Source organism: Podarcis gaigeae (genome assembly GCF_964106915.1).
Source record: "Podarcis gaigeae genome assembly, chromosome: 2".
Lineage (NCBI taxonomy): Eukaryota > Metazoa > Chordata > Lepidosauria > Squamata > Lacertidae > Podarcis > Podarcis gaigeae.
Window position 1 is genome coordinate 54,232,827 of NC_139679.1, and position 27,976 is coordinate 54,260,802.

At 42.4% G+C, this 27,976-nt stretch overlaps 1 protein-coding gene across 7 annotated transcripts; it reads left to right on the forward strand.

Annotated features, from left to right (window-relative positions):
* The first annotated feature begins 6 nt into the window (after positions 1 to 6).
* On the forward strand, positions 7 to 27,976 carry SFXN1 (sideroflexin 1). 7 transcript variants are annotated; one of them, XM_083728307.1, is made up of 12 exons: positions 510 to 740; positions 5,957 to 6,133; positions 7,590 to 7,760; positions 8,558 to 8,656; positions 11,616 to 11,691; positions 12,950 to 13,035; positions 13,812 to 13,939; positions 14,385 to 14,434; positions 16,236 to 16,355; positions 20,347 to 20,396; positions 21,727 to 21,774; positions 23,745 to 27,976. In XM_083728307.1, exons 2-9 carry the CDS (start codon positions 5,970 to 5,972, stop codon positions 16,263 to 16,265), a joined length of 804 nt encoding a protein of 267 aa, XP_083584433.1. In that variant the 5' UTR covers positions 510 to 740; positions 5,957 to 5,969; the 3' UTR covers positions 16,266 to 16,355; positions 20,347 to 20,396; positions 21,727 to 21,774; positions 23,745 to 27,976. The 7 variants fall into 7 exon arrangements, with proteins under 7 accessions (XP_083584431.1, XP_083584434.1, XP_083584433.1 ...); XM_083728302.1 differs by lacking the exon at positions 16,236 to 16,355 and having other exon boundaries at positions 23,745 to 24,640; positions 24,845 to 27,976; XM_083728306.1 differs by lacking the exon at positions 16,236 to 16,355 and having other exon boundaries at positions 526 to 678; positions 23,745 to 24,640; positions 24,845 to 27,976.

Genomic DNA, 27,976 nt, shown 5'->3' on the forward strand with positions numbered 1-27,976 from the left:
CGATCCCGGTATGGCACAGCTGCATATTCCTGAAATTGCAGGGGGTTGAGCTAGACGATCCTAAGGGTTCCTTCCAACTCCACAATCCCATGATTTGCTGCTGGAAGGGTAAGTCCGCGTTAAATAGGAAAGAGAAAGCGAGCGGGGCATGTTGAGGCCCAAGCTGCCATAGAGAAGCCTGGCGATCCCCTACCCCACTCCAAACACCGGGCAGAGCGCTGCCCTCACATGTTTTTCTAAGAAGCCGGTCGCGGGGGGGGGGTGGCTGATTCAGCTAAAATCCCGGTCGGAGGGTGGGGCTTGCGGGGTCCATTCCGCCCCTCCTCCCCACATGCTGAGCACCGCAGAGGCGGGCACCGCTTCACCTTTTGGCTCTCCCTCGCGGCGCCAGGCCCGGGTGCCTGGAGCGAGCGAAAGCCCCTCCGCCACGGCGCCACCTCGCCGCCCTTCTCCTCCTCCTCCTCCCCTGGCGCGCCCTCCTCTTCCTTTCCCTTCCCTCCCGAGGGGGCGGTCCGGACGCTGCTCGCCCCTCCCACCCCGGCTTGGCCCGCTCTGCAGCTGCCGCCGCCGCTTGCTCGCCTCCTGAATTTCTTCCGGCGGGCTTTGGCGCGCCTATCGGACTGGAGCCGGCGCGGACGTGCGGGAGGCAGCCGTGGAGCGGGGCGCGCAGCGGGCGCCGTGAGTAACCCTGGGCAGCAACCAGAAGCACCTCTCTCTCCCCATCCCTGGCCGCTCGGGAGGTAGGCGCTCCTTCGACGGCGCTGCACCCAGCCAGCAGCCCCGAAGTGGGGGGGTGACCCTCCCCGCTCTCCATCCCCCGGAGCGGGTGCAGGGAGGGAGGCCGGCTTGGCGCCCCGCAGCTGCTGCGTCTCTGCAGATGACGGAGAGCTACGCCTCCCTTTCTCCCCGGTGCCCGTCTCTCGAGCGCGCTAGAGGCATCCTCTTCCCCCAGGGTGCATCTGCCTACAACAGTAGCCTCTCCCCCCAAATACAATACATAGGAGCCAAGGTCCCTTCGGCCTCCCAATAAAATATTTCAGTGCCCCCCCCCCGTTGATGGGCATTTCCACTCCAACGGTACGCGTGCGCCGTGTCTTGTGTGTTGTGATGCGGGGCGGGGCATACATGGGCCCCCCAATATTTTATTCAAGTTGGCACCCTTGATGCAATGTGGCATCGCAATGCCCGTTTAGCTAACCCACTTTTCCTGTCCTCTTGTGCATCTATTCAGTGAGCTCAGCGACAAACCCAAAATGTCCCTTTCGGTTATGTGTGCGTTCCCAGTAGATGGATCTAAAAGTAGTGGTTTAGTTTTTAAATAAATAAATAAATAAATAAATAAATAAATAAATAAGAGAAAGAGACCTTCGTTTGGGTACTGATCGCTTTCTCCCTTCTTCCAGCTGCCTGATTTTGCGTTAAATGGACCTCATAAATACTTTGAGAATGAGGTAGACCGGGTTAAGGTGTGTGCGCTTTTACAATTAATAATTTCCCACGGCCACGTTGTTAGGAAGGGAAAAGACGCGGCCATTCTCCCCAAGAACCTCGTTTGCTGCAGTTGCATTAGGAAAGGAAAGGGTAAAGCCGTCGAGGAGGCTGTCCGGGCTCGGCTAAGAGAAATGTGTCACTGCGGAGAACAGGTTTTCGTGTGAAGTTGCTGCGCTGGCAGGGACTGCTGTAAACCGCGAACATCTGGAGGTGACTTCAGCGCGGAATGATGAAATCTCCCGCTAAGTTACACACCAAAGATGGCTGCTTTGCTGCTGTGCAGGCTGCCTCGGCAGTGGGAATTATACGGGAGCTGTAATTTTTGTTGCTAGGTTACGTGGGGACTTCTCCCACCCTCCTATAAATTGCATCTTGTAATATTGATGTTGTAGACCCTCTTCCTGACTTCTGTCTTCCTTTGCTTCGTAGGCTTCTCTAGCGCACTGTGGGGAAGTGTATATTGCAGACAAAGCGGCTGGTGCAGATAAATGCCAGGGCAAGCTGATTTTAAGTGAAAGTAACATTGGAGGGGCAGGCTGTTTGCCTCCCTAGCTTGATGGATGTGGTGCACCACTCCTCCTTCCCAGCCATCAGCTGGGCTGCTGGTTTTCTCAGACTGGAGCTGCAGGCAGGGCACAGTTTTGTCAAGTGAAGCAAATGAAGTCTGACACCCGTAGCCTCGAAGTTCTGAATGGCACCTTCTTTAGAAATGCCACGAGTTGATTTTCATTAGAAGCAGGGGAGGGGAAAACTAAAATTGCTCAGAGGAGGCAGGAACCTTGGTGGATTTGTTACCTGTCCCATTGCATGGTGCTTGTTGTTCTTAAGCTATTCTGCGTAACCTTCCCAGTGTACCTGAACCCTCCTGCTGTGACAAGATGGCCAGAAAAGTAGTTGGCAGAAAGGGTAGGAGTGTTTGTGTTGAATTTCATCACTTTAATTTTAGACTTGCTTGTTCCGTGTGGCTGTAGTGCATTGCACTGATACCATCAGGGTGGTTATTAACTCTTAGTAATTTGCTCTTTGGTTGGCATACTTGGAATAGCTTTTTACAGCAACTTGTTCAGGGGTGGGGACCCCCAGGGCGCAAAGTACAGCCCTCCATGACTCTCTGACCACATACAGCCCCTGACAGATTAATCCTAAGGCAATATGGTCCTCAGCAGTAAAACGTTCTTTTGCTTTTGTCCATGTGACTGTAGTTAAACTGTGGATGGGCCTAGAGAAGCGTTCTTATCAGTTATATGAGGTGGGGGACGTTACAGCTAAGTCTTGGCTGTGATTAATGTATCCTTGCACCCAAAAAAAATGAATGAGCAAGACTTCTTGGCTGCAAGCCACAAGAGAACTCTCAGAAAAGAGATAAGCTTTCTTCTTCTAAGAATCCTCCAAGAAAGCTCTTAAATAACTGAGCTCATTTTGAATGAGCTAAGCAGAGTTTGCCCATTGCTTCTTGGAATCCTGCTCCTGCAGTGAATTTGTTAGATTGCTTTATGCAAACTACTAAATCCCCACCACTTTTTTTAATAAAAAAAATAAAAAATGTTGGTATTAATCTGTCTCAAAAGACAATGGCCTGCACCTCCAGGGGCCAAGTCAAACTGCTAGAGAATCACAGCATTTGCTGTGGCTTCAGATGCTGGTAACTGGTAACTGCTGCTTTCCTTGTTGTTTTTGTTGCATTATGTAGTTAATCCTTACAATATTATAAGGCATGGATGGGGTGGGGGCTGTGATCCTTCAGATGTTATTTGACTGCCACTTCCATCATCCCTGACCATTGGGCATGCTGGCTGAGACTGTTGGAAGTTGGAGTCCAATAACTTCTTGGTGGCCACAGGTTCTCCACCCCTTCTATAAAGCACATGAAACATTTTGAAAAATGCAATTAACTACATCAGTGCTATTGTTTGTTATCACCAGGTACTGGGTTTTGTGGCTTATTTGGTCTTCTCTAGTCAGTGTCAGCTCCTGTGTCCTTCAGAAGCTGAACGGACATTTCATAAGCAAAATTCATTCCAGGCAAGCAATAAACATATATACCCAAAACACACTAATCTGATTATAACACTCCGGTCTGAAAAATGTAGTTTAAACTAGAAGGATGTACGTAAATGTTTTCAGCTCTAATCATGCAGTATATTGCTGTGGGAAATCATGCATTTCCATGTACCAGCTGTGACTTGCAACCATATTATACAATAGAAAGTTTTTATTTTTAAAAGAGAACTAATTTCTGATTGCTACTGGAATTTCATTGCAGGTACATTGTTGACCTTTAAACAAGGTCTAAAGTCTCCTTTTTTGCTGTTATATGTACTCTTTCATACTAAAAGCATTTGGCTGAACTTTGTTCAAGACTTGCATTTCATTTTGAAACTAGATTAGATTTTACACTTGTGTTACTGATCTCCTACATTTTGTGTTGGTAAGACCCTGTAACCTTTCAAACATTCAGGCTATTCGCCAGCTCAAGTTTAACCAACCAGTTTAACCCTGGCTTCAACAAAATGCATACACTGTACTGTTTCCCAAAGACTTTGCGGTTTTGGAACAGCCATTGAAATCCTATATGCCCTACCTTTTCCAAATGCAATACACAGGTATAGTTAATTCTGAGGTTCTCTTTCAATCTTGAAGATTGCAGCTGGAATCCAGAGAACTGCAAAGCTGCTTCCTCATGTACACCAAGTCTGCCTATGAATAATCAGAAGGGTTCCCAAATATAAGTGGGCTGTCTCACCACAATTAGAAGTGTGTGAAGTAATACACAATACTATCTAAAGAGAGCTAGTTATTTACATCCAGAATCTAAACTTGCCTGATTGCATACTCTAGAGCAGCATTCAGTGGAGCATGAGCGGTTTCTGCTATCAGCAAAAAAATGCAATCCTTTGCACATGAGGAAGATTCCCAGACATTCAAATCATCTCTTTGGATCCCTACCTTGGGCAGTACATTGACCAGCTTCAGTGATTCAAAGATGGGAAATGGTAGCTCACACTGTCTGTCAATTATGGCATAAGCAGTTGCGGTTTTAAAACAATAAGAAAGATAAGTTGGAGCCAAGTTCAGCAATGCAATTAAACTGTCTAGGGTATGTGGATTTTTTTTTTTTCAAGAGCCAGTGTGGTGTAGTGGTTAAGAGCGGTAGTCTCGTAATCTGGGGAACCGGGTTCGCGTCTCCGCTCCTCCACATGCAGCTGCTGGGTGACCTTAGGCTAGTCTCACTTCTTTGAAGTCTCTCAGCCCCACTCACCTCACAGAGTGTTTGTGGGAGGAAGGGAAAGGAGAATGTTAGCGGCTTTGAGACTCCTTAAAGAGAGTGAAAGGTGGGATATCAAATCCAAACTCTTCTTCTTCTTCTTGGAGTTTTTTGTGTTTTTTTAACTGAGTAAACATTGGCCAGTGGAGATCCTGACCTATGATAAGGTTTCAGATTAGAAACTTCAGCAAGCCTTTCCAGTTCTAAGAAAATGTCCCCTAGAACCAGGAGATGATTAAGAGGTGTGTTTGTGGTTTTGCTTGTCTATGAGAATCCAAGCTTGACTGATAATGCTGACGTGGGAGTAGGCAGGACAAGCTTTTGTGTCTTTCACGAATAAAACCCTAAATAATTTTGCATTCAGACTAGCAAATTTGTAACCCTTTGTAACCTTGGTTTTTTAGTATTGGGTTGACTGGTAGGCATTGGACTATCTCTAGTACCCACTTGCATTTTTGATGCAGCCCCCCCGATGATGGAATGACAGCTCAGCATATTGTTGTTGCAGGTGATAGAAGAATAAATGGCACCTGCTTTCATTTTTCATATCGATGTGCATATGTATACACACATGCACAGAAATTGTGTAATATGCTGCTTCAGAGGTTACCTGCATCTTTAAGGCATGGGTGAGAAATAATGAAAAGTCTGTGAAATCTGTGTGTCAGATTAGTTTCTGACCCTATGGACAACATGCCCATAGTTATTTTGCTGCCTTCTGCTAACTGCATCTTTAAGATGACTAGGGGAAAGTAAAATCCAATACAGTCCTTAATGTGTCTATCTCATATAACTTTGTAAGTAGATACACACACTGTTTCATCCTCAAGTGAGCTGCAATAAACTTTTCTGCTATTATGAATAGAAAATTAAATATGATGGGAGGCTTACAAAACAGACAAGGGCATTCAACAAAAGCTTTGTGGGACATCTTGACCTACTTTTAGCATGATCTCATCCATGTTGCAAGCAGGGTTTTTTATTGAAAACTCTGGTCAAATATCCTGTTATTGGAGATGTAGCACATGTGCTATTTCAGCATTTGACTGCATCACTGGGCTGAGTTTTCTCTATCTCTGATTTTCAACAAGAGTTCAGAGATCTGTGGCAGAGAACCAGAAATCTAAAGGGATCCAGATAAACACAGGAAGCCAAGAACTGTGAAACTGAAAACTGCTTCTGTCTCCGTTTCTTATTTAGTGTTCTTGAAAAAATGTCAGCCGATATACCATTCAACATCAATATCAAAGAGCCTCGCTGGGATCAAAGTACGTTTATTGGACGAGCGAGCCATTTCTTCACCGTCACAGATCCTAGGAATATTTTGTTGTCCAATGAGCAACTAGAAAAAGCAAGAAAAATTGTGCATGATTACAGGTAAATGTTTATTTTTAAAAAGCACCCTAATTTAATCCCAAGGGCTCAAGGTAGTTGAGAATACTCAAGGCATAATGTAAAAAGAGTAAAATAAAATAGCCACCTGCAGTAGAAAATAATACCCAGGCCCCACTCTCTTCAAAAAAAGCAACTCTTGTAGTGTCTGGTCAAGAAGAGTCTCCAGCTTGAATCTCAGGAAGTCTTAAATGGGAAGAAAATCCCACAATTGTGGAGCCAGCAAATACCAAGGCCTCCTTAAGACACCCTCTTGCAAACATGGTGTACAGATGTTATCATCAAAAGGGTGTTCTATGCTGATGTTAGAGGGGGAAAATATGTACACAGTGTAAGGAGCAGCCTCTGATACATGGGTGTGTGGATGTGGGTGTGTATTTATGCATTATGACCAGCCCTTCCAGACATCCCTTTTATTGTGCATTCATTATTTTTGTGCTCATGCTATCGAGGCTGACATATGCGATCCCACTTTCAATCCTGAAAACACGGGGTGGTGACAGTTCTTTGTTTTTAATCAGGTCATATCCTGTCACTGCCTGCTGAAATCCCATAACTTCCTATACAAAAAAATGATCTGGTTTATTTCTGCCTTGCCTCTGTTGTGCTATAAACCCCTCCAGAGAGCAATACGCTATTACTGTGGCAAGAATATGAGGCAGAACGCCATAAAACACCAGTCCAGAGGCATCCACCGTCATGAATTGTAACTGCTGATCAGAGCTGGCATGCACCGTGTTCCAGGTGTTATTGAACTACAACTCCCATCACCCCTAGCTAGCAAGGCCAGAGCTCAGGAATGATGTAGTCCAACAAGATCTGGGGACCCACAGGTTGAGAACCACTGAAAGTCCAACCCTCTGCAATGCAGGAATATGCAGCTGTCCAACCTGCAACCTTCACATTATTAGCACCACACTCTAACCAGCTGAGCTATCCAGGCAGCGTGCCAAGAGCTACAACAAGTGGGGTGCTCCTAAACATGGTTGCTTGAGAGGAAAAGGCCTTCTGCAATGAACATTTAGGAATGAGGAATTAAACTTTGTTGTCAGTAGTGAAGAAGAAGGGAAGATGGGGTGGAATGTAAGAGAATGATAAAATATTTTGGAGTAGAATGCCAGAAGTCAATTTTGCAAACAAGCAGTGACTATTTTCTCCTTAGGGCCTTGCCCTTTGATGCACAATTGCATGAACAAAATTCAGTGTGAGCCAGCTGCTTACACTGACCTACCTGCAGTACTCCTGTGACTATACTGACATGAGAAAGAGCAGTTACGATGATGGAAAGGGACACAGAGGTTCTTATGCTAAGCTACTGCACAGTTGTGTGTGCAGAGAAGATATGTGCCAATCTTTCGTGTGAATAATTACTTAAGTTTTGGACCTATCTTAACGTCATATTTATAATTGCATAGTCACATATATTTCCATCTGCCCCAAGACAAGGAATTGCATGCCCTGGATTAACAGAAGATGAACTATGGAGGGCGAAGTATATCTACGATTCAGCCTTCCATCCAGATACTGGGGAAAAGATGGTTTTAATTGGTCGCATGTCTGCTCAGGTGCCCATGAACATGACCATTACTGGCTGCATGATGACCTTTTATAGGTAAGTAATGCATGATAGTACATGAGTGAAATAAATATGCAATTGAGAAATCCAATTTGAAGGCCATAGTCCTACTGACATTGGTTGTAACAACTTTGTGTACTCTAAAGGGTTTTAGTGCTACTGCAGCCCAAGTGAATGATGTTGTATACTTTGAATGTTCCAAAAAACAGTTAAAATGAACATTTTGGGTTTCCTCTGCTCCCTTATATTTTTCACATATTGGTTTGGTTATTTATTTACCTTCAAAAGAAAGCAAAGTAGAGAAAATTCAATCTGAGAACTCTTGAATTTCAGTATGCCAGCTACTGATGGGAAGATGAAGTATCAAATTTTCCTTTAACCATGATTATCACTACCTTCCCACTTGAATTATAGTAATTGGCTTTTTTGTCAAGTCTTACAGGATAAAAACCACCTGATATTAAATTTACATTTTAATAATCTATGTGACTCTCTAAATCTGAGCTAGAAATGTTTGTCAAATAACATAGCTCTGTACCTGGGAAAAGCACTTCAAGTTTTACATTATTGTAACTGAACAGCTACATCTAATAGAATCTTAACTTATTTCAGTACTCAAACTGGAACAGTTTCCTCAAGAAGACCTGTGCATTTCTACATTTCATGTAGGAAAGCTATCATTTTGTGAATAAACTGTTCAAAAGACTTATTTGGCTGATCCTTTACAGAATCATCTTTGGGGGGAGTGTGATGAAGAATAATCAGCCCAACAGCATTTGATTGTCTTAATCTCATCACTTTAAATAAAATTGGTGGTACTTTTTGTTTTTAAGAACAACTCCAGCAGTAGTCTTCTGGCAGTGGATTAACCAGTCGTTCAATGCCATCGTAAATTACACCAACAGGAGTGGAGATGCTCCAATTACTGTCAGGTAAGGTATTCAAGCCACACCAGGCAGAAAATTCAAAAACCTTGAATTACGATATCTGCTCTAGTTTAGATCTAAATTCAATGCTATGATGTGAACAGCCTGAGAAAATGCTTTAATATTTTGCACATGTAATCTCTATGAGTTATAATTATGCTCTAATTAGTGTAATGTGATATGCAGGCAGTGTTATCTTTGATGAAAGCCAAAATAGCTCACAAGACTGATGATGTGACCAGTCACTAAAGTAGGGGTGGCTAACTTGTTTTGCCCCCTCCCCCAAAAGGAAGCCACATTCACCCTTGACCACATGCCAGCAGTGTGTGCGCCAGTCCACATTCTCACATGCACACACACAGTCCAACACTCTCCCCTACTCGGCTTATCTGTGATCACTAGAGGGGGTGTGGTCAACTCCCTCTCTGAACTCCTAAAGCGATCAGTCTGATGACTGGGGAGGAGACTGCTTGCATCTCCCTCACAGTGATGGGCTCTGCCCATCCCAGCACTGGGTCTATGTTAGTGCTTTCCCCCACTTTTAATAGCAGCCATCAAATTGATGGGGCCTTGCCCAACCAGAAAAAAAATGGTTAGCTCCCCAAACCATGGGGGCTAGTTGTCCCTGCCCTAAATCATCTTCCCTAAAGCTTGGGATGAGGGTGGTAATTGGTTGTGGAGCCAGCAGTAAGGTTTAGTTTTTGAGCCGCAGCCAGGCCCTGCATATTTGAAACAGCCCTGTATTCTGCCCTGCTCTGAGGAATTCATGCCCAAGGCAAGAGAGGTCCCCTGCTTCTTCTGAATGGCTTCCAGCAGCTGTAATAATAATGGATCCCAGATTGCCTAGTTTGGATTATTATTAAATTTGCAATGTGGTTTTTCATAGACTGGCTTGACGTGACGACATGTAAGCACAAGGTAAACTATAATGGGGAAATCGAAGTGATGCTAATTTAATAACATTAATATGTAACATGCATATAGCAAGCATTCCAAGCACTTCACGTACACCGCCTCAGTAATATATGCGAGATATTACTAGATGCATGACTGCCTAGTTACTTCTGTCTGGTACTAAAAACAAGTTATTTGCATGTAGATAATCACCCAAGGTCATATCTGCATAATTTGAATGACTAAATTAGGCTACTAATGCATTCTAGACATCTACTATGGATTGCAGCTGGTATGGGATCAGAGCATTTCAAACAGGCATGTGTGCTTCACTTCTATAGTCCATGAAGTTGTCTGGTTCTGGTGGGGTCTTTTAAATGTCTTGAGAATTATTCATCTAGTCGAGCACATCTGGGAAACATTGAGGCAGAAGACCAAAAGATGTTGCCCAGATGTGACAAGAGCAAAGTGAAGATGATGTTCTTGAATGTAGGAGCAGAACTGCCAGTAGGATACAGGTGGTCACAGTACAGCCACTCAGTGTTGCTTGATATCCTAAGCTTGCACACTCAGAGGTTGTGTGTGTGTGTGTGAGAGAGAGAGAGAGAGAGAGAGAGAGAGAGACAGACAGACAGACAGACAGACAGACAGACAGACAGATATACCATAATTACATGCTCGGAAGTCTTTGCATCAGAGCTGAGGAACCTGAAGCCCTCTACATGTTGTTAGACTGTGGTTTCCTTTGTCTCTGATCCTTGGCCATGCTGGCTAGAGCTGGTGGGAGCCCAGCGATATCTGGGGGCCCTGAGGTTCCCCACCGCTGCTTTTTATCCTTCCAGTTGCTTTTGGTATAACCAGTTTCTGACCGGTATCAGAGTGTAAAGGCACGCAGTGAAGCAACTTTTTTGAAGCTAAGCACCTCTGGGTCTGGTCACTGCCTGGGTGGGAGAGCACTTGACAGCCTTGTGTATGTGGTGCTGAGCTGGATATAAATGTAAGAAATGAAGTGAATTACTTCCCAAGATATTCTGAGGTGATCTATCTGCCTCTGGTGAAGATGGCTCAAGGTTACTCAGTCTCCTTGCCAGCTTATGATGGCATTAGACCTGATTGGGGTGGGGGACCCTGTTTGGGGGCCGAGATGATGAACGTTGTTAGACTTTTGTTAAGGCTCCAGCCCCAAAATTAGTACCTTGAGGATCCTTTGTATCTTTTCTCCTTCATGAAAAGGACAGTCTGTCCATGCACCTAGATCCTCCTGCTCTCTGATGAATGGACTGGCATAGTTCACCGTATAGTAGAGCTGGCAAAGGAAATAGCTGCAAAAAGAAAGCCATGGCTCATTCTGCAGAGGAAGAGTCTACAAGGATATCTGAAGCTTCTATCATGCTTCTAAACATAGTGAACTGTCAAACGTATGAGGCAGCTTTATATTGTTAGCCCATTAGCCTGTCTAACCTACTATCATATGGCATGACTGACAGTGGGTCTCCGAGTGACATCTTTTAAACGGAATGTACCAAGGACTGAGATGAGGATGTGTTGCATACAAAAACCACATGCTCTACCATTCAGCTATAAGATCTCAGCCCTCAGTCTAAGCACGATGCTTCCACTGAGTCCATCATCAGAGTACAGGTGTACACCACCCAGCTGTCAGTTTGGTGCCCAAGAATATAGAAGTCGTGCTGGATGGGGTCAGAGGCCAGCATCCTGCCATCACAGTGGCTAACCGGATGCCTATGGGAAGCCAGAAGCTGGAACCTGAGGGCAATAGCACTCCTCACATGTGATACCCAGTGACTGGCATTCTGAGACATACCGCCTCCCAACTGTGGATATAGAACATATAGATCACTTAGGAGTCAGCCACTTAGCATCATAAGTGGGAAAGGGAAAAGTTTGTAACCCCACTAGATGCCTTGACATTATATTCCGGTACAGTTTTGTCTTTCAGCCAAGAGAACATATTACAGTACCATGCCAGTTGTGCTTACATAATTGGAACATGTGCGATGTAACATATACGGCTATTGTGTGCACACAAACATTCTTATTTTTGTTTTAGCCAGCTGGGAACAGCCTATGTTTCTGCCACCACAGGTGCTGTTGCAACTGCTCTAGGACTTAACGCACTAACAAAGGTATTTAATCATTTCCTCCGTCTTGCTATGAGAAAGAGTTTTGATTGTTGTGGAAACTTTTAGTTAATGATTTCCATATGCACGAGGAGTAACAAGGGTTATTGTGGCACCTTAAAAGCCAATGCATTTATTGTGACACGACCTTGCATATTCAGGAGCCCACTTAATCTTTTCATCTGTGGGTTTATCAGTCTCTTGTGACTGAATCCTGTTTGCTTCAGTTCAGTACTGATTCATTTTTATACCTTTGAATATGTCAGCACACAGAAATTAGATGTCAGAGAGAAGTGTTCTAGCCTTGCATTTTCCCTAGCATTTTCTGGAACTTCCAGCTTTCTTTGTACAACAGTTATGTGAGCCCAGGCTTGGATTTACCACCTCACCGAAAATATAGTCTCAGTTTCTAGGGCGAGGTCTCTTGCAACTGATATTCAGATAATGTGCTGTTTCTGATTCTTGCATGAAATCCACTTTAGATTTCTTTATAAATAGTTTATACTGCTTGTATAATAAAAATCTAAGCAGTTTACATAGAAACAATGAAACAACATTAACTAATACAGATATAATAATAATACATTTTCCTAAAAGCTAGATAAAAGCAAAATGTGATTGTATATCACAAATAAAAACTGAGCGATGCGCAGAACAAAACAAAAATAAAGCTTTGGTATACATTTTAAAGAGGTGTTTAAAGGTCATTTTTATCTCCAACCCCAAAACGTTTAACATGTGCATATCTTCACTGTCCATGTCATGCATCTGATGAAGTAGGATGTTGCCTGGGAAAGCTTCTGCTGCAATAAATCTTCAAGAAAACATGAGACACCCTGCTGTGTTTGCTGACATACTCTAAGATGGCTACACTTAAAAAAGCTTTCACAGAATGAGTGCAACTACTTTTCAAAGATAGAGGGTTTTTTTAAAAAAATAATAATGATCATATAGCTTCCCTAAATGGCATTTCATCAAAAACTTAACCTGATTTCTGGGAGTGATTATAACTCAACATTTCTGTTTTAAAATATTTTTATGTCACTGGAATCCAGTTGAGAAACCACTCTCATTTTTTAAAAGGTACAGTCTATACCAGTGTTCTCAAAAGATTCTAGCTTCAGGCACATATATTCTCTGATGTGTTGGCATAGATTCTTAAGATCAGCTTTTCACAAAACAATACTTAAGATGATATTTTAGAGTGGCTGAGGATTGGTGGGGTTTGTCTATCTTCAGGTAACTCTTACTTCTTTTTTCACAGCATGTCTCACCTCTTATAGGACGTTTTGTTCCTTTTGCTGCTGTAGCTGCTGCTAACTGCATAAATATCCCATTAATGAGGCAAAGGTAAGATAAAAATCTAGCATGTGCTACGGAGCACCTCTTGGCTTAGGAGGGATGCTGCAAAATTTGTTCCAAGCCAGACTCTGAAAGGAAATTCAGAGGCTCATTAAAGCTCATTTCAAAGCTGGCACATGCTTTAAATAGTCCTGAATTCTTCTCCAGCTTTGACTGAAATTGGATGTGACTCCTGCAGAGTCCTGCCTGCAGAGGAAGCCACTTTCAGGAAGCCTCACCCACCCACCCCACACCTGATGTCATGACAGCAGGTGTGGAGCAGGTAAGGGCAAGACTTCAAAGGAGCAATCGAGAGCTTAAAACTCCCAAGTTGTTCCTTGAATCCAGAAAGGTAAGTTCCTACCCACACAACAGCTGATGGGTGGATCAGAGTGTGCCTTCAACACTCACACTTTGGCCAGGCAGGGGTGGGGGAGATAGAGATCTGGCCCACCAGCCAGCAAAGATTCCCCACCCTGTGCTAAACCAACCCATGGCTTAGCTTTCAGTGGCGCAGCAGGAGGAGGACTGGGAGAGGAGCACAGTGGCCACAATCGAATCTTCATTTGCACAAAGCCATAGCATTGCTTGAGCATCATGTGCAAACCAGCTCTTATGAATGTAATGAAAAACAAAGCAGGGCTGTTGTTGAAGTTTACAAATGATTAACAAATGTTCTGGAACGTAACTTTAGGAACATAAACAATTTGAGCATATAGTGCCCTTAAAGAGTAACCTTTCGCAATTGTTCAGCTTTTTTCTTTTCTTTTTTTAAAACCCAACAGGGAACTAAAGTATGGTATTCCCATTACAGACGAAAATGGAAACCGATTGGGTGAATCATCCAAAGCTGCCCAACAGGCCATTGTGCAGGTGGTTATCTCACGGATCCTTATGGCTGCTCCTGGCATGGGTTAGTTCACCTTCAGCTAAGCATAAGTCGTGATTGAAATCATGCCCTTCTAAGAACTTTGGCTTCAGTACATTAGATTTGAACAGCTAATGGCTCACACATAAAAGATATTGTAGAGAAACATGGCAGAGTTTTATTTATTTTTACAATGTATCTGCAATGCACTGTTGTTATTGTAGCCATTGCTCTATCTGACCATCAAATATTATTAAAATCTTTTTTTAATTAATTATATCTCTTGTGAAACTTCATGTGCACATTCTCCTTCATCTCTTTATAACCCTTTTTCATCTCCATACATTGCTAATTTATTTATGCATATTAATAGAGTGCCTCAGGAAAGCTATACACTACCAGTAAACTCATTGAAGCATACCTGTTATTAGAAAGTGCTCTGTATACATAGTTTGCTAAGGCTTAAGCATTTCATTCTTTGTTTTTGTAGCCATTCCCCCGTTCATAATGAATTCTTTGGAAAAGAAGGCATTTTTAAAGGTAAGCCTAAGCTCTTGAAGATATATTAATTTCCTTCTTATAGCCAGTACAATTAAGAGCTCAGTTTTAATGAAATAGCCATTCACAGAGCAATAAAAAGAAAAAGAGAAAATCTGCTGTTATTCCCTGTCCTGCTCTAGGGAACATTTTTGTTTGTGAATAAAACAAGGGGTTGGGGGAGGGGGATGTGAAAGCTCTTCATTCCATTGTGCAAATTAGATCCACACCGTTGCTTTCATAAATTGTAACAAGGAGATATATGTTGATTAAAGCGTTTATGCCATAAGTCAGGGTTATTTTCAGATGCATGACATCTCCCGCAAGGACCTAATTCGAAGCTGATGTACATGAAGTATGCTGTCACATGGAAGCTGCTTTAAGTTAAAATTGATCCGTATGGCAACGGCTGTCATGCATAAATGGAGTACTGCATGGCAGCTCCCTACATAGTCAGATGACTTTTTCCATCCTGCTGTAAATTTGCTTATTTGGGGCAGAGTGAGAGGTTTGTGGTGGCCTGGAGTCACCTGCCTGAAATATAGTATGCCTCTGAATACCACTTGCTGGGAATCGAAGATGGGCAGATGCTCGGGCGCTCATGTCCTGCTTGCAGGCTTCCCACAGACATCTGGTTGGCCACTCTGAGAACAGGATGCTGGAGTAGATGGGCCACGGGCCTGATTCAGCAGGGCTCTTCTTGGTTTTTTGTGCATATAAGTGGCTTGTGCATATAAGGGAGTAATCATTAAAGTGGCCTCCATGCTTCTTATGCTCTTGCTGATGGACTAAACATCAAGAATATTACCAGCACCACACATTGTTGCCAACCTATGCGATTCCCCGAGAAGCTGCTCTTTTCATGTAACATTCTGTATGTCGGGGAATTCAGTGTCATTGTAAGATATTAATCTCACCTAGGGCAAGCACAGGGCTTCTGCTGACAGGGTTCATGAGTGAATCCCTCCCATAATTTTTTTCTTGCAACATTCAAGTAAGAATAATTTTCTAGGGACATAGTTCATTAAATATCAGTTATGCTATATAGGCCATCATTATCCCCACTGACAGATAGCTACTTGCCTGAGGTTACCTCGTGACTTAGAAAGAGTTTGATCCAAGTCTCCTAGATTGATATGAAGTCTTAGCTGAAATAGGTTATGTATGTGGAATTCACTGCATCATGTTCGAAGAGTCAGTCAGTCAGTTAAATTTATTTGCTAAAATCCACTGGACTTCACAAATGTCTACATTCTAGCGCACGTAGCCCCCAGCACACTGGGCGCTGTGTTGCACAATGAAATGTTGTCTAATCCTCTGGGCTGCTAAAGCAAACATGGAAACATAATTCTAGTTACAGGTAGGTAGCCGTGTTGGTCTGCAGTAGTCGAAACAAAATAAAAAAATTCCTTGGATCTGAAGAAGTGTGCATGCACATGAAAGCTCATACCAATAACAAACTTAGTTGGTCTCTAAAGTGCTACTGGAAGGATTTTTTTTGATGGAAACATAATGTGTAAGTGTATTTATCCCCATCCATCAGCAAATAAGAAATATTCTCTGTAGAATTCCAGTGGGGGACTTGAATATGTTGGAAGAAGCAGGGATGTTTGCTTAAGCTTATTACACATTTTGGAGTTAACATTGTTTGCATTTGACTGTGACAAGTTACGTGATGAGCATTTCTGTTGGTTCAGTGATATTTCTTGCAATGGCTAATAAAAAGAGAATGCCATATGTCAAGCAAAGTCTCCATTGGCGTGTATGTAGTTTAATCAACATGAAGATGTTGTACTTTTTTCAGATCAGCACATCTGAAAGAGCCCTTCAGTGACTGTTCGGTGTTCTTTGACACCATCATGACTCCCTTTATGTTTTCCTGCTCCTCCCTGCCCCCTCTCTGCCTCATGGACTGTGAGCTCAGGTGAATCATTGCTCTACAGCTAGTTAATTATAAGACTTGCTATTGATCAGCCCTGGATCCATTGAGCAATGAACTGCACTTCTTTTTTAAATAAAATAAGCAGCTTCGGCATGTCAGCTTAAAGTTCATTACTTGCACTACTCTGACACCATCTACAACCTGCTTTATTAATGCATACAGGCTTTAGCATTTTCCCACCATTCCAGATAATAGCTCTTGTTCACTCGGCCTAAGAAAAAATATCTTTACTTTAAAGGTTCAGACAAAGAGAAGGAAAAGAGGGATTCTGTGAAGGTCTTCATTTCTTTGAATCCTGCTGCAGAAACATTGCCTTCCTTTCTAAGAATAATAGTAGTAATTTTTTATTTATACCCCATCCATCTGGCTGAATTTCCCCAGCCACTCTGGTCGGCTCCCAAGAGAATATTAAAAACACAATAAAACTTCAAACATTAAAAACTTCTCTAAACAGGGCTGCCTTCAGATGTCTTCTAAAAGTCAGATAGTTGTTTATTTCCTTGACATCTGATGGGAGGGCGTTCCACAGGGCAGGTGCCACTACCAAGAAGGCCCTCTGCCTGGTTCCCTACAACCTCACTTCTCGGAGTGAGGGAATTGCCAAAAGGCCCTTGGAGCTGGACCTCAGGGTCCAGGTTGGACGATGGGGGTGGAGACGCTCCTTCAGATATACTGGGTCGAGGTCATTTAGGGCTTTAAAGGTCAGCACCAAGCCTTTGAATTGTGCTTGGAAATGTACTAGGAGCCAGTGTAGGTCTTTCAAGACCGGTGTTATATGTTTCTAGCTCCAGGTGGCTGTCCTTCTATAACTGTAGTAAATATAACTGTAGTGAATCTTGCTGAGTCATGGAAATGGCTGAAGCTTTCCAAATGTGACTCCCCAAATAAAAGCAGACAGTTCCCCTGAGAGCAGTGGTGAATATGGAGCATGAGGAGTTGGCTGCAGCATAGTAGAAAGAAATGACAGCAGCCCCAAACATGCCTGGCATTTTAATCACTGGGAGTTTGAGAAAAATATGTGATTTTAATTTGAGCAGCACCCTGGCAGCACTTGCTTTTGTCCTCAGCCGGGGAACAGAGGAAGGAACAAGCAGAAAAGCCATTTCATGCTGACTTTATCTCATTAAAGGTAGTAATAGGAGGTGGGCCATAGTTCAGCGGCAGAGTGTCTGTTTTCATGAAGAATGTCCCAGATTCAATCTCCAGCAAACTGGCACTGAAAGAGACCACTGTCTGGAGTCCATAAAAGTCACTCCCAATCAGCATAGGCAATATGATCCAACTTGCTAAAAGGCAGGTGCCAATGTTCCTGGTTAGACATTGAGTCTTAAGACAGTAATTTTGGCCCCATTTACCGCACCCATGCAGATGCTCCAGTTCTCACAGTTGTGGGAGGCTAAGTGCTACAAGCTCACCAAACTTGAGTAAAGGTTTCCGGCTGGTATTAGCCGGCCCCATGCATCTGAGAAATACATTTAAACATCCATGTGTCTGTTGAGCATCAGTGGCTCCTCTTGTTCCCACATATAGGAATGTTTTTGTGCGCCTGCTCTATCTGAAAATGGCAGCTGACTTGAATGGTGCTATGAGCCCCAATGCAAATACTTAGAAAAAGAGACTGCCTGCTGTTGTTTCTCATGATTCTGTGCAATAACAAACTTAAAACAAGCTTTAGATTGCCCTTGTGTCCAAGAGGCAGCCCTACACAAAACTGTCCATCGTACAAAAAATGAACCATTTCCGAACAACAGCTTTGAGAAATACAGTGTCATCTTGTATCCGGTGTTAAAACATCTCCAGTGCAGAGTTCTATCCTCTGCCCTTTTGTTATGATTCCATTGGGTGGCATCTACTGGTGTCTGGTTGATCATAAACTGTGGTGCAATAAGAAGTAAATAGGAGTCCTTTGGCTGGCTGGAGTTCTGCCATCTGCCCAGTTTCCAGAGAGATGTAAGTGCTGCATCATTACATGCCGCACCATCCTTGAAGTTTAAAGCTGCCATTTGTTCCTTGACTACCTGATTCACAGGCAGCAGCTTTGTGGCTTTGGATTCCTGCAGCGCAGAGAGAGCCCCAGTAACCTTAGCTGTCCACATCTGTGGATGTGATACATTTAGGCATTGTTAAAGATCCCTTGTATATGTCTAATCTGGGAACTGATGAGCAGTTCAATATAGTCACTCTGATCCTAAAGGCTTGTTCATCTACATTAATTCCCTAGGAGTAAGCCCCAATGAACATAGTGGGTCTTACTTCTGAGTAAATATGCACAGAATATTTTCCCTGCCTCTTTCCCTCATATCTAAAGCACAAAATCTATAGTTCCACATTTGCTGCTTATTTCCAACTATTTAACACTTCATTCTGATCCTTAATACAATAGCAGTTTATGGAATGCTTTTTACTTGAAAATCATAATTGCACACATCCATTGTAATTCTAACCAATTAACTATTTTACTTTTAATCTTCATCCTGTTTATGATACCATATATGAAAGGGAATAATTGTTTTTAGTAACAGAAGCAAATTCAATATAGAAGAGGCTTGCTGTGGTTTGGTTTCATTAGCATTTACTTTCTGGTATAAGTCTTAACACAGCATCTTTATAATATCCCTTAAATGATTAATTGTTGCAAGATTAGTTTTGCTTGATGATGTGACAATAAACTGTGCATAGGATTTGTATGCTGTGAAACAATGCATTGGGTTTTTTTAGATGTTATAATAATTCCCAAAGAATAGCTGTTCCTTACTGACACAGGAACAACAGTTGATAATGGGAAAAGGGGAGCCTTGTCTATCAGTTTTTATGAAGTTTTTAAAAGTTTTTTCCCCAAAGTGAGGGTAGGGGTAGGATTATATTACTCTTGCTTATAGAGAAATACCACAGAATGCAACCCCTGCCCCAGTTTCTTTTTAAGTGGCACTTGCAATTCTTTAAAAAAGAAATTCGGTGCAACTTTAAAATATACATTGGAATTAATCCTTTTGCATTATTTAACAAATGCAATATGGGATCACATGTTATAGAAAGTCCTAACATTGCTCACATTATCTGAGTGATTCCTCAGTACTTCCTGATGTGTGTATTTTTACTACAACTATATAAAGGTAAAGGTAAAGGTACCCCTGCCCGTACGGGCCAGTCTTGACAGACTCTGGGGTTGTGCGCCCATCTCACTTAAGAGGCCGGGGGCCAGCGCTGTCCGGAGACACTTCCGGGTCACGTGGCCAGCGTGACATCGCTGCTCTGGCGAGCCAGAGCCGCACACGGAAACGCCGTTTACCTTCCCGCTGGTAAGCAGTCCCTATTTATCTACTTGCACCCAGAGGTGCTTTCGAACTGCTAGGTTGGCAGGCGCTGGGACCGAGCAGCGGGAGCGCACCCCGCCGCAGGGATTCGAACCGCCGACCTTTCGATCGGCAAGTCCTAGGCGCTGAGGCTTTAACCCACAGCGCCACCTGCGTCCCACCTACAACTATATAACAACCTCTAAAGCACCCATCCCAGGGTTTTAATGGATAACAGCAATGAACATTTTCAAAACCTGAAGGCCCAAGCCTTTCCCCCTATAGCAATGACAGTGCTTTCAGTGGAATTTTACAAAAGTAATTCATCTAATTGCAGGAAAGGACTGCTTTCATCCCTTAAATACTCTGTGTGTCTGATATTATAATACTGCCCTACTTTTAGAAATCTGTCCTGCTGCTAAGAACACATGGACTAATCAGCAAAGTCGGGGTGTGTGGGTGCCTATTGACCTTGGAGGCTATAACATCTGACTCTAAGGCTGGGAATGTTTGCAGAACCCATAGTAGTTAGGTGTGTGTTCAAGCATGCCTTCTCCATTTTGCATAAATTTCCAGAGTCCATGTGCTTTGAAAAGGTCTGGACCCAAGAACGTGAATATTACATATGTGGTGAGAGGAAATATCTCATTTCATCATGTCACATTTCTTTTAAAACGCAGAGGTTTCCATGGATGAGTGCCCCCATTCAAGTGGGTTTAGTTGGCTTCTGGTGAGTAAAAAAATAAATAAAAATGAATTCATGGGGATATGGTTGTGGTTATCATAACAATGTTTCCTTCTGTGAAAGATGTTGATTTTGAACCCTAAATGGGGAATTGCACATTGTGCTTCATGTGTGCAGTGTGGCTGTGTATCTTGTGTTTTCTTTAATTCCAGCAATGGTGGGAGGGGCAATTGCTATTGAGATCACAACATGTGGAAAGAATAGGATTGTCCTTTCCCTCTTCCCCTATGATCCCATCCAAAAATAACCAACCAGGTTCAGCTGTAATCAATTAAAGAAAAGCTAGTGGCTTCACAGAGGCATCTGATTAGTGTCTGTGAGGACCAAATGCCAGACTAGATGGGACTTTGATCTGGTTCAGCAGAGACAATACCTGCATGCTACACATTAAGCATAATGTGTAGTTTTGACTTTGGCACAATGAGGCCATCAAAGCCTCTCTTTAAGACTAAGGCAAATAACTTGGAGAAAGTGCTATGATAACCTTTTCCCAAAGCAGCTACTGGGCAAGCAATGCAAAAAAAAGCAGACCTTGAGCTTCTGGAATAGGCTGACTTTGTCTTGGTTGGGGAAGATACAGAGCAAACCAAAGGGGAGGAACGGGGGGCCATATAAGCCCAGAGGGGGAAACGGCATGTCATAGTACGGAGTCAAGGAACTTCTAGTCCACAGGCCAATCCTGGCCCACCAAGGGGTTATCGGCTGATAGGCGGGAGGACAGGGTTTCATCAGCTGTGTGGGGATTACTGGCCTGTGCAAAAGCACCCATGGAAACAGCTTGCACACAGAAGCTACTTCAACGAGGTTTAAGACATCGTCTTCTCCAGAGGCTCAAATGAAAGCATAGGGCTGCCTCCTGCCTTTCCTTTAAAGTCCCCAATATGGTGGGACTTGGAAAAGGCTTTGTGAGCCTTATCCTGCTTCCCGTTTAAACCTCCAAGTTTTGGAACTCAAACTGGGTAGGGAGGAGTCTCACAGAAGCCTTTACAAGTCTCCCAGTGGTTCCTTTTCAAACCTCCCATATCAGAACCGTGTTCATTACTATCAGCTCTGTTGAATAGTAAATAAATTGAATGTAGCACATAAAGAAAGTGATGCAAGAGCAAAGGAAAGAAACAAGGGGGAGTTCCATGCATCTGATGAAGTGGACTTTAGCCCATGAAACCTTTTGCTGCAATATCTGTGCTTTTAATACTGATGTCCAGAGTTAGGATTTTAAGGTGCTTTGAAACTATCTGCACATTTGAAAGAGGCCAGTTCGTACTTTGAGGACAGTTACCCCCAAATAACCTAACTTAATGCTTGTCTTTTCCAGTTTGGTGTTCGCAACACCTCTGTGCTGTGCATTATTTCCACAAAAAAGGTAATGTGTGTGTTTTTTTTAAAAAAAAATACTTTGGGCTATGATGAGAGGTAAGATTATGCTGAGCACATTGCAAAAAAATTAGAAAACAAAGAGTCATCATCATTTCTATGGCTATGAGCAGAGAGACATTCCAGAAGTCAGAACGTAACCCCCCTCTTTTTTTTAAGACTGGAAGTAAGAAATTTTCAAAATGGCCTTATTATTAGGATAGGTTCCCAGCCCAAAGTCTGCTCTTGCCTAGCTCTGAGGAAGCAGGTTGGGTAGCACTTCTGTTCTAATCCTGCCTGGCATTGTAAGATCAGATCTTTCTCACGTTCATTTTCCTCGCCTTCACCCCATTCACTTGTAGTTAGTGCTATTTTTCTAGAAAAAGCGGTGCCAGAACTCACCATGAACACCCGCCTTGTTCTCTTATAATGACAATGGCGCCCACCTGGAACTGAGTTCCGGCTGGGGGGTGGGGGCTGATTCTGTCTTGAAACACTTTCTCATTCATGACTATGTGAGGAAGGTGATGCTGCTGTTTCCCAGCCAATGAGAAACCACTCTGATGCCTCTTCAACTACTTTTACTTAGGAGTGGGACTTTCAGCAGCGGGTTACCTTGTTCCTATGCAGATTGGTGGTCCCAAACTCTCCCCTTGTTACTGCCATATCAGCTTAGAATAAATTACTGTCAGTTAAATCAACAGCACAGACCTCCAACACAGGTCTGTTCTTTAGAGAAACAGATCCAAGACAATGCAACAACAGACAATACATAAAACCTTAACTAAGGACTACGTGCATGGAACACCACCACCTAGTGGTTGGTGGTGTTGCTTATATAATAATCACTCCTTCACCACCCAGAGGAAGCCCAGGAGAAGAAGCACAGCAGTCTTCCTGCCTTCTTTCTCATCACCACAGGCATTTTCTTGGTTGTTTTCTATAGCTACTCACTGGGGTTATGCTCTACAGTCATTCAGCCAGATTACTAATGGGCTGCTGTGGGGAAGGATGCCATAGATTCCCTAAGAGCTTCTTCACACTGAAGTGCTTTATCCTGCAAGCCAGTATAGGATCATGGGGGGAAAACCTTACAGAGGCACCTGGAACGTCTTTCTGTTGAAGATGAACAGCTTTGGTGTTCCCTGTTGCAACACTGTGGTCCTTTGTGCCACCTTGTATAAGGGATATGTTTGCTTCTGCATTGAGCTCTAAAGGAAGCTACATAAACAAAGTTTGACTCCCATTTGCTGGGATCAATAAATATAAACTTCACTTCATGGATTGATCAAGGTTCTTTCGTGGAACCAGAAATCCCCCTGCTGCTTCTCTTCTGGCACATGAATGCCAATTTAACTCAAAGCAGTTTGATTGTTAACATTATTTCCCCTCTTGGCTTTGAAAAAGCCTATGAGTCAAAGCAGTTCCAAGCTTAGCTTGAGAAGGATCAGAATTTATCACGCTTAGGTGGGTATTCTCTGGCGTTGACATGTTAAAGAGTTCTGTGACACAGTTTTTGATTTTAACTGCATGCCTTTGTTTTCACACATGCTAAACTGTTTTTTATTATTAAGAGTGAATGCAATTAAAATGTTAGCAATCAGTTTTAAAGACCTGTTGGTGATACACGAACTGTTAGGCCAAGTTTAATTTATAAGTGAAAGCTTAATGGTTCATGTAAAGCGCATTTTCCTGGCTGACACATTAACATACCTCACCAGTTAACTTTAGCCAAGCAAAACAGCCAAGCAAAAACTTGAAAATCTTCTTCTGTGGCTCATAATGTTGAACAAGGAATATTTGATGTGCAAGAAAATACTTTTAGAATTGATAATGAAGTACCCTTAGTACAAAATCATATTTGATATAAATTCCAACTTTTTAAAAAAATAAATCATCATCATAAAGCTTCACCACTTGCATGTATGAAATTTGATCATGGGTTGTATGTGACGTCTCTTCTATTTTTCTTTTGCTCAGTTCCATGTCTATAACTCGTCTGGAGCCAGAATTACAAGCCAAGATCCAAAAGAGCAACCCTGAATTGGAGCGTGTGTATTTTAACAAAGGGTTATAATTTGTAGAAGACAAAATATCCCTCAATGACAATTAGGTGAACTTATTTTAAATTGTGAGAAAGCCTTGTTGAAGACAACTCGGTCCTAGTGTATTATTTCAATTTTACACTTTTCTTTTTTTAGCACTGAGGTTATTTAAGCATTGCAATATAATTTTCCTAATTGTGGCCTCAAATTGCTGTCGATGCCATTACTTCACTGTCCACTTTGTTTTTCTGCTGCCAATATTTAAAACAGTTCCCATTAACTACTCTCAAGAAGCTAAAGATGAGATTCCTTTGGAAAATGTTGCAGACAGAAGGAGATCACAGGATGCTATTTTAGATTTGCTGCCTTTCTCAATTTTGCCCTGCGGTAGGGTTGCCATACGTCTGGGAATTCCAGGACATGTCCTCTTTTGGTGGTCCTCCATGCCCCTCTGGGGGGATTTTACATTTTAAAGAAAATGTCCTGGATTTTGGTTTTTTGATTTTTATTTTTAAAAAATAAGGCTCCAGGCTCTGGCTTCAATCCTAAAAAAGCTCAAAAGCTCAACAACTTTTTGTGTCCGAATTTTTACCTCTTGAAATATGGCAGCCCTACCCTACAGGAAAGCAAAGAGCAAGTTCATCTTTGCTATTATATTTATACCTACAGTTCAGGTGGCAATTCTCCATCAGATTCCTTTCCTCAAAGGCCCAGAGTGTGAATGTGTGGTTTGCATTTGATACTGGGTTCATAAGTTGCCTTATCTCAGTTATGTAACAAGTATTTGGGGATGGGTGGGAGAAGTGTGATGGGTGGGGGAACTTGAATGATGTAGAGCAAAGGAAAGCTATCTTCCCCCATCACTTCTGAAATCACTTAACTAATACAATGAAAGGAAACTGCTAATCATAGAAAACATAGCCTCTTATAGTGTGCAAAGTTCCCACAGATGGAGCAAACTCACCAAATTGCTCCAAATTGCCTTTGAGCCTATCCAAGTGTTGCGCAGGGTACATGGTACAGTCCTCTCATTAGGGGTTGCATTTTAAATGTGTCCCATGTTAAAATGTGTGCATATAAAGTTAGTTAGTATACTATGCTAACTCTCTGGTTGCAGAAAAAACCACCCTGTTCAACGTGTGAATTCACTCTTAGTCATGGTGCCTGGCATACTGCAGCGTCGGGCAGGATCCTAATGGCTGCCAAACTTAATTTGTGCTGCTTAATTAGTGGCAGTTGCCAAATTCTTGGGGAAATCAAGAGGGGGGGGGAATCAAAAGACTGGGTTTCTGCATTACATTCATGAGTTTCATTTGCCTTAACTGACATGTTTCCCCCAGAGATGGGGGTGTATTAGTTCTCTATTTCCTAGCCTTATTTTTTCATATCTGACAATCACATTCTTGATACAATATTTTAAGTCCAGTCACATGAAAACACTATGCTGCTAAAAACAATGGCAAGAGTGCCCTATTTTCCACCCAAATGAGTTGTGTCACTTTATAATATTGGTGGTTGTTGGTCAACTGTTTTAGGAAGCACAGACATTGTTTATAGTACTTTTAATCCACTACTTATTGATTATGTTTTGCAATCCTTATTTATAGTGTGATCCTGTGAGGGGTAGGCTGCTATTATTTCTGAAAACCAGGGCAGACCAAACCTTTCTGCCCACCCCCCAAAAGCCACCTGGGAAGACTATGTCTGAGTTAAGATTTGAACCCAGGTTCTAATACTCTGTTCACCAATCATCAACATTTCACTGTAATTTCAGTATGCCTAACATACCTACTTCATTGCTACTACATATCTTTTCATGTATGGTAAACCAATTTTAATGTCACAGTGAAGACCCCTTTGTACTGGTATCAATAGATCTACCTCTGTACTCAACAAAATTGTTAGCCAGCATAGACCCTGGCCTTTGTCCATGTTCAAAATAATACACAATCAGTGAGTGTTGTCCTACCAATGTGGTAGTAACTTTATATGATAACTATTGTGTAGATGTGTTAGACACAACATAGAATCGAAACATGCCATACAGCCGAGTCTTGTTTAGCTGCAGGTGATGTTCATCTTTGAACTGAAAGGAGGAGATCTAATGCTTGATCTGAACGTTTTGCTTTGAAAGACCCACCAACAGTGGGATTTGCAGAGTAAAGTCTGTGGTTTTCAAGCTGTTTTCCGGGAAAGCCTGGGGTTGCTTAGAAGCTTATCATGACTTTCTCAGTGAAATGATCAATAACAGGAGACAAGCTTTCCTGAAAGGCAGCTTAGCAAGCACTACCAGTCTTCCCTACAGCAAGAATGAAAGCATCTGGTATATTGTAAATTTCACTCTCAGCTCATATGGGACATTAATGAGAAGGTCAACAGGCCTGGCTGAAGCCCCAGATGAACTAAGCTGACTGTGTACTCTATACCAGTGTTTCCCCAGCTTGGGTCTCCAGCCGGTTTGGGGCTACAACTCCCATCATCCCTAGCTAGCAAGACCAGTAGTCAGGGATGATGGGAATTGTGGTCCAAAAGCAGCTGGAGACCCAAGTTGGGGAACTACTGCTCTAGAACAAGGGTGGCTAATGCTTGGTTCGCCAGATGTTGCTGGACTACAGTTACCATCATCCTTGACCATTGGTGCTGCTGGCTGGGGCTGCTGAGAGTTGGATATCAGCAACACATGCAGAGGTTGCTCACCCATGCTCCCAATTTTTTGAAATTATATTGAGAAATTCCTTCAGCACAGCTATTTCATGTGGAAATGAGCACCTGAATACAGAGAGATTGGAAACACTGGGGAAAGTGTGATTTAGGTATTGTTTTTAAACAACCTTTTTGCCTCTATTTCGTTCAGTATTGCCAAATATCTTGTGTTGCTTTCTTAGACTTTGCACTTTCCCCATTGTTGACATGCATCAGCACTAGTTTGAAAAATGATAGTGTGACAAATCATTTGCCTTTAAACAGGAGTGATGTGATAGGCGACAGACTGCTCCTGTGACCAGGTGGCCACAGTGAACTGCATTTGCACCCATTTCAAAGCAGTTAGGGACAAGGGGCAATTCTGCTGTACGATCAAAGGATAGTACAGGCTGGTTGCAACTCCGACTTGTGAAATTCTGCTACTCTAGACGCAATCTTTTTTAAATGATCTAGCAGCCTGGTTGTATCACATCTACTTAGAAGTAAGTCCCACTGAGTTAACTAGGGATTTGCCATCCAGTAAAGAGGCTTCGGACTTTGACTTAGGTTGGTTGCACTGACCTGGTTTTCCTGGTGAATTCTAAAATAAATAATGGCAATACAGTAAATAATTCTATGGGAGAAGAAATGTGCACTTCAGTTAAACAGCCAAGAAATCACAGAAAATAACAATTTGGTCCCTCTTTTAAAGTGCTTGAATTTTAAAACAAAAATCTGAAACTTTCCAGTAGCTCTTCTCTTTAGTTGTTTGATCCGTTTTGTGTAGCCTCCATGTTTTTGGGAAAACTGGGTATTCATGAATGGTGTACATGGAATAACATTCTGCAGCACAGAGTTGTATCCAGTTAAATCACTGCATGTGAGGAACATGCTTTGTGAGTGCAGCAGAATCTTCCCTCCCTGTTTTCTCATATGCACACCCTAACTCTCCAGACTACATTGCGGGTGCAGGAGACACCTGGGGGAGGAGGAGGGGAGTTCTGTTGTGCCAACAGAAGTCATTCTGTGCACATAATGATTTAGTTGGATACAACCCAAATAGTTTTATTGATAGATTTAACCAGGATAAAGGAGGATTCTTTTGCCCCATGGAAGTACATGCATATTCACACAAACATATTATGCAGTGTAATTTTTTTTTTTAAATTAAACAGGTTTAATAACTATGGCATGTTTCTTGGTGGTATTAAGCAGAACAAAATAGTATTAAGATCAGCCAATTTACACTGATCTTGTAAAAATAGATTTTTTTTAAAAAAATAATTCCAATAAAGTGCAATAAAGTCATATGCCTAGGAAAACTGCCAAATTATATTTCTACATTTGGAAAATGATTCTGGATTACATTGTGACCGAAGAACATTTTTGATGTTAGTATTAACACAATGTCTTGCCAGTGTTGATGGAATTTATTGTGGTATTTTAAAAGTATGCTGGATGAAATATTAAAAGCAGTGACTGGCA

What these genes read in the sequence shown, in the direction of transcription:
- SFXN1 (XM_083728305.1), top strand. Translation starts at nt 5,970, where the DNA reads ATGTCAGCCGATATACCATTCAACATCAATATCAAAGAGCCTCGCTGG. An exon ending in AAAATTGTGCATGATTACAG is followed by an intron (nt 6,134 to 7,589) that starts GTAAATGTTTAT and finishes ATCTGCCCCAAG; the next exon opens with ACAAGGAATTGCATGCCCTG. An exon ending in TGCATGATGACCTTTTATAG is followed by an intron (nt 7,761 to 8,557) that starts GTAAGTAATGCA and finishes TTTGTTTTTAAG; the next exon opens with AACAACTCCAGCAGTAGTCT.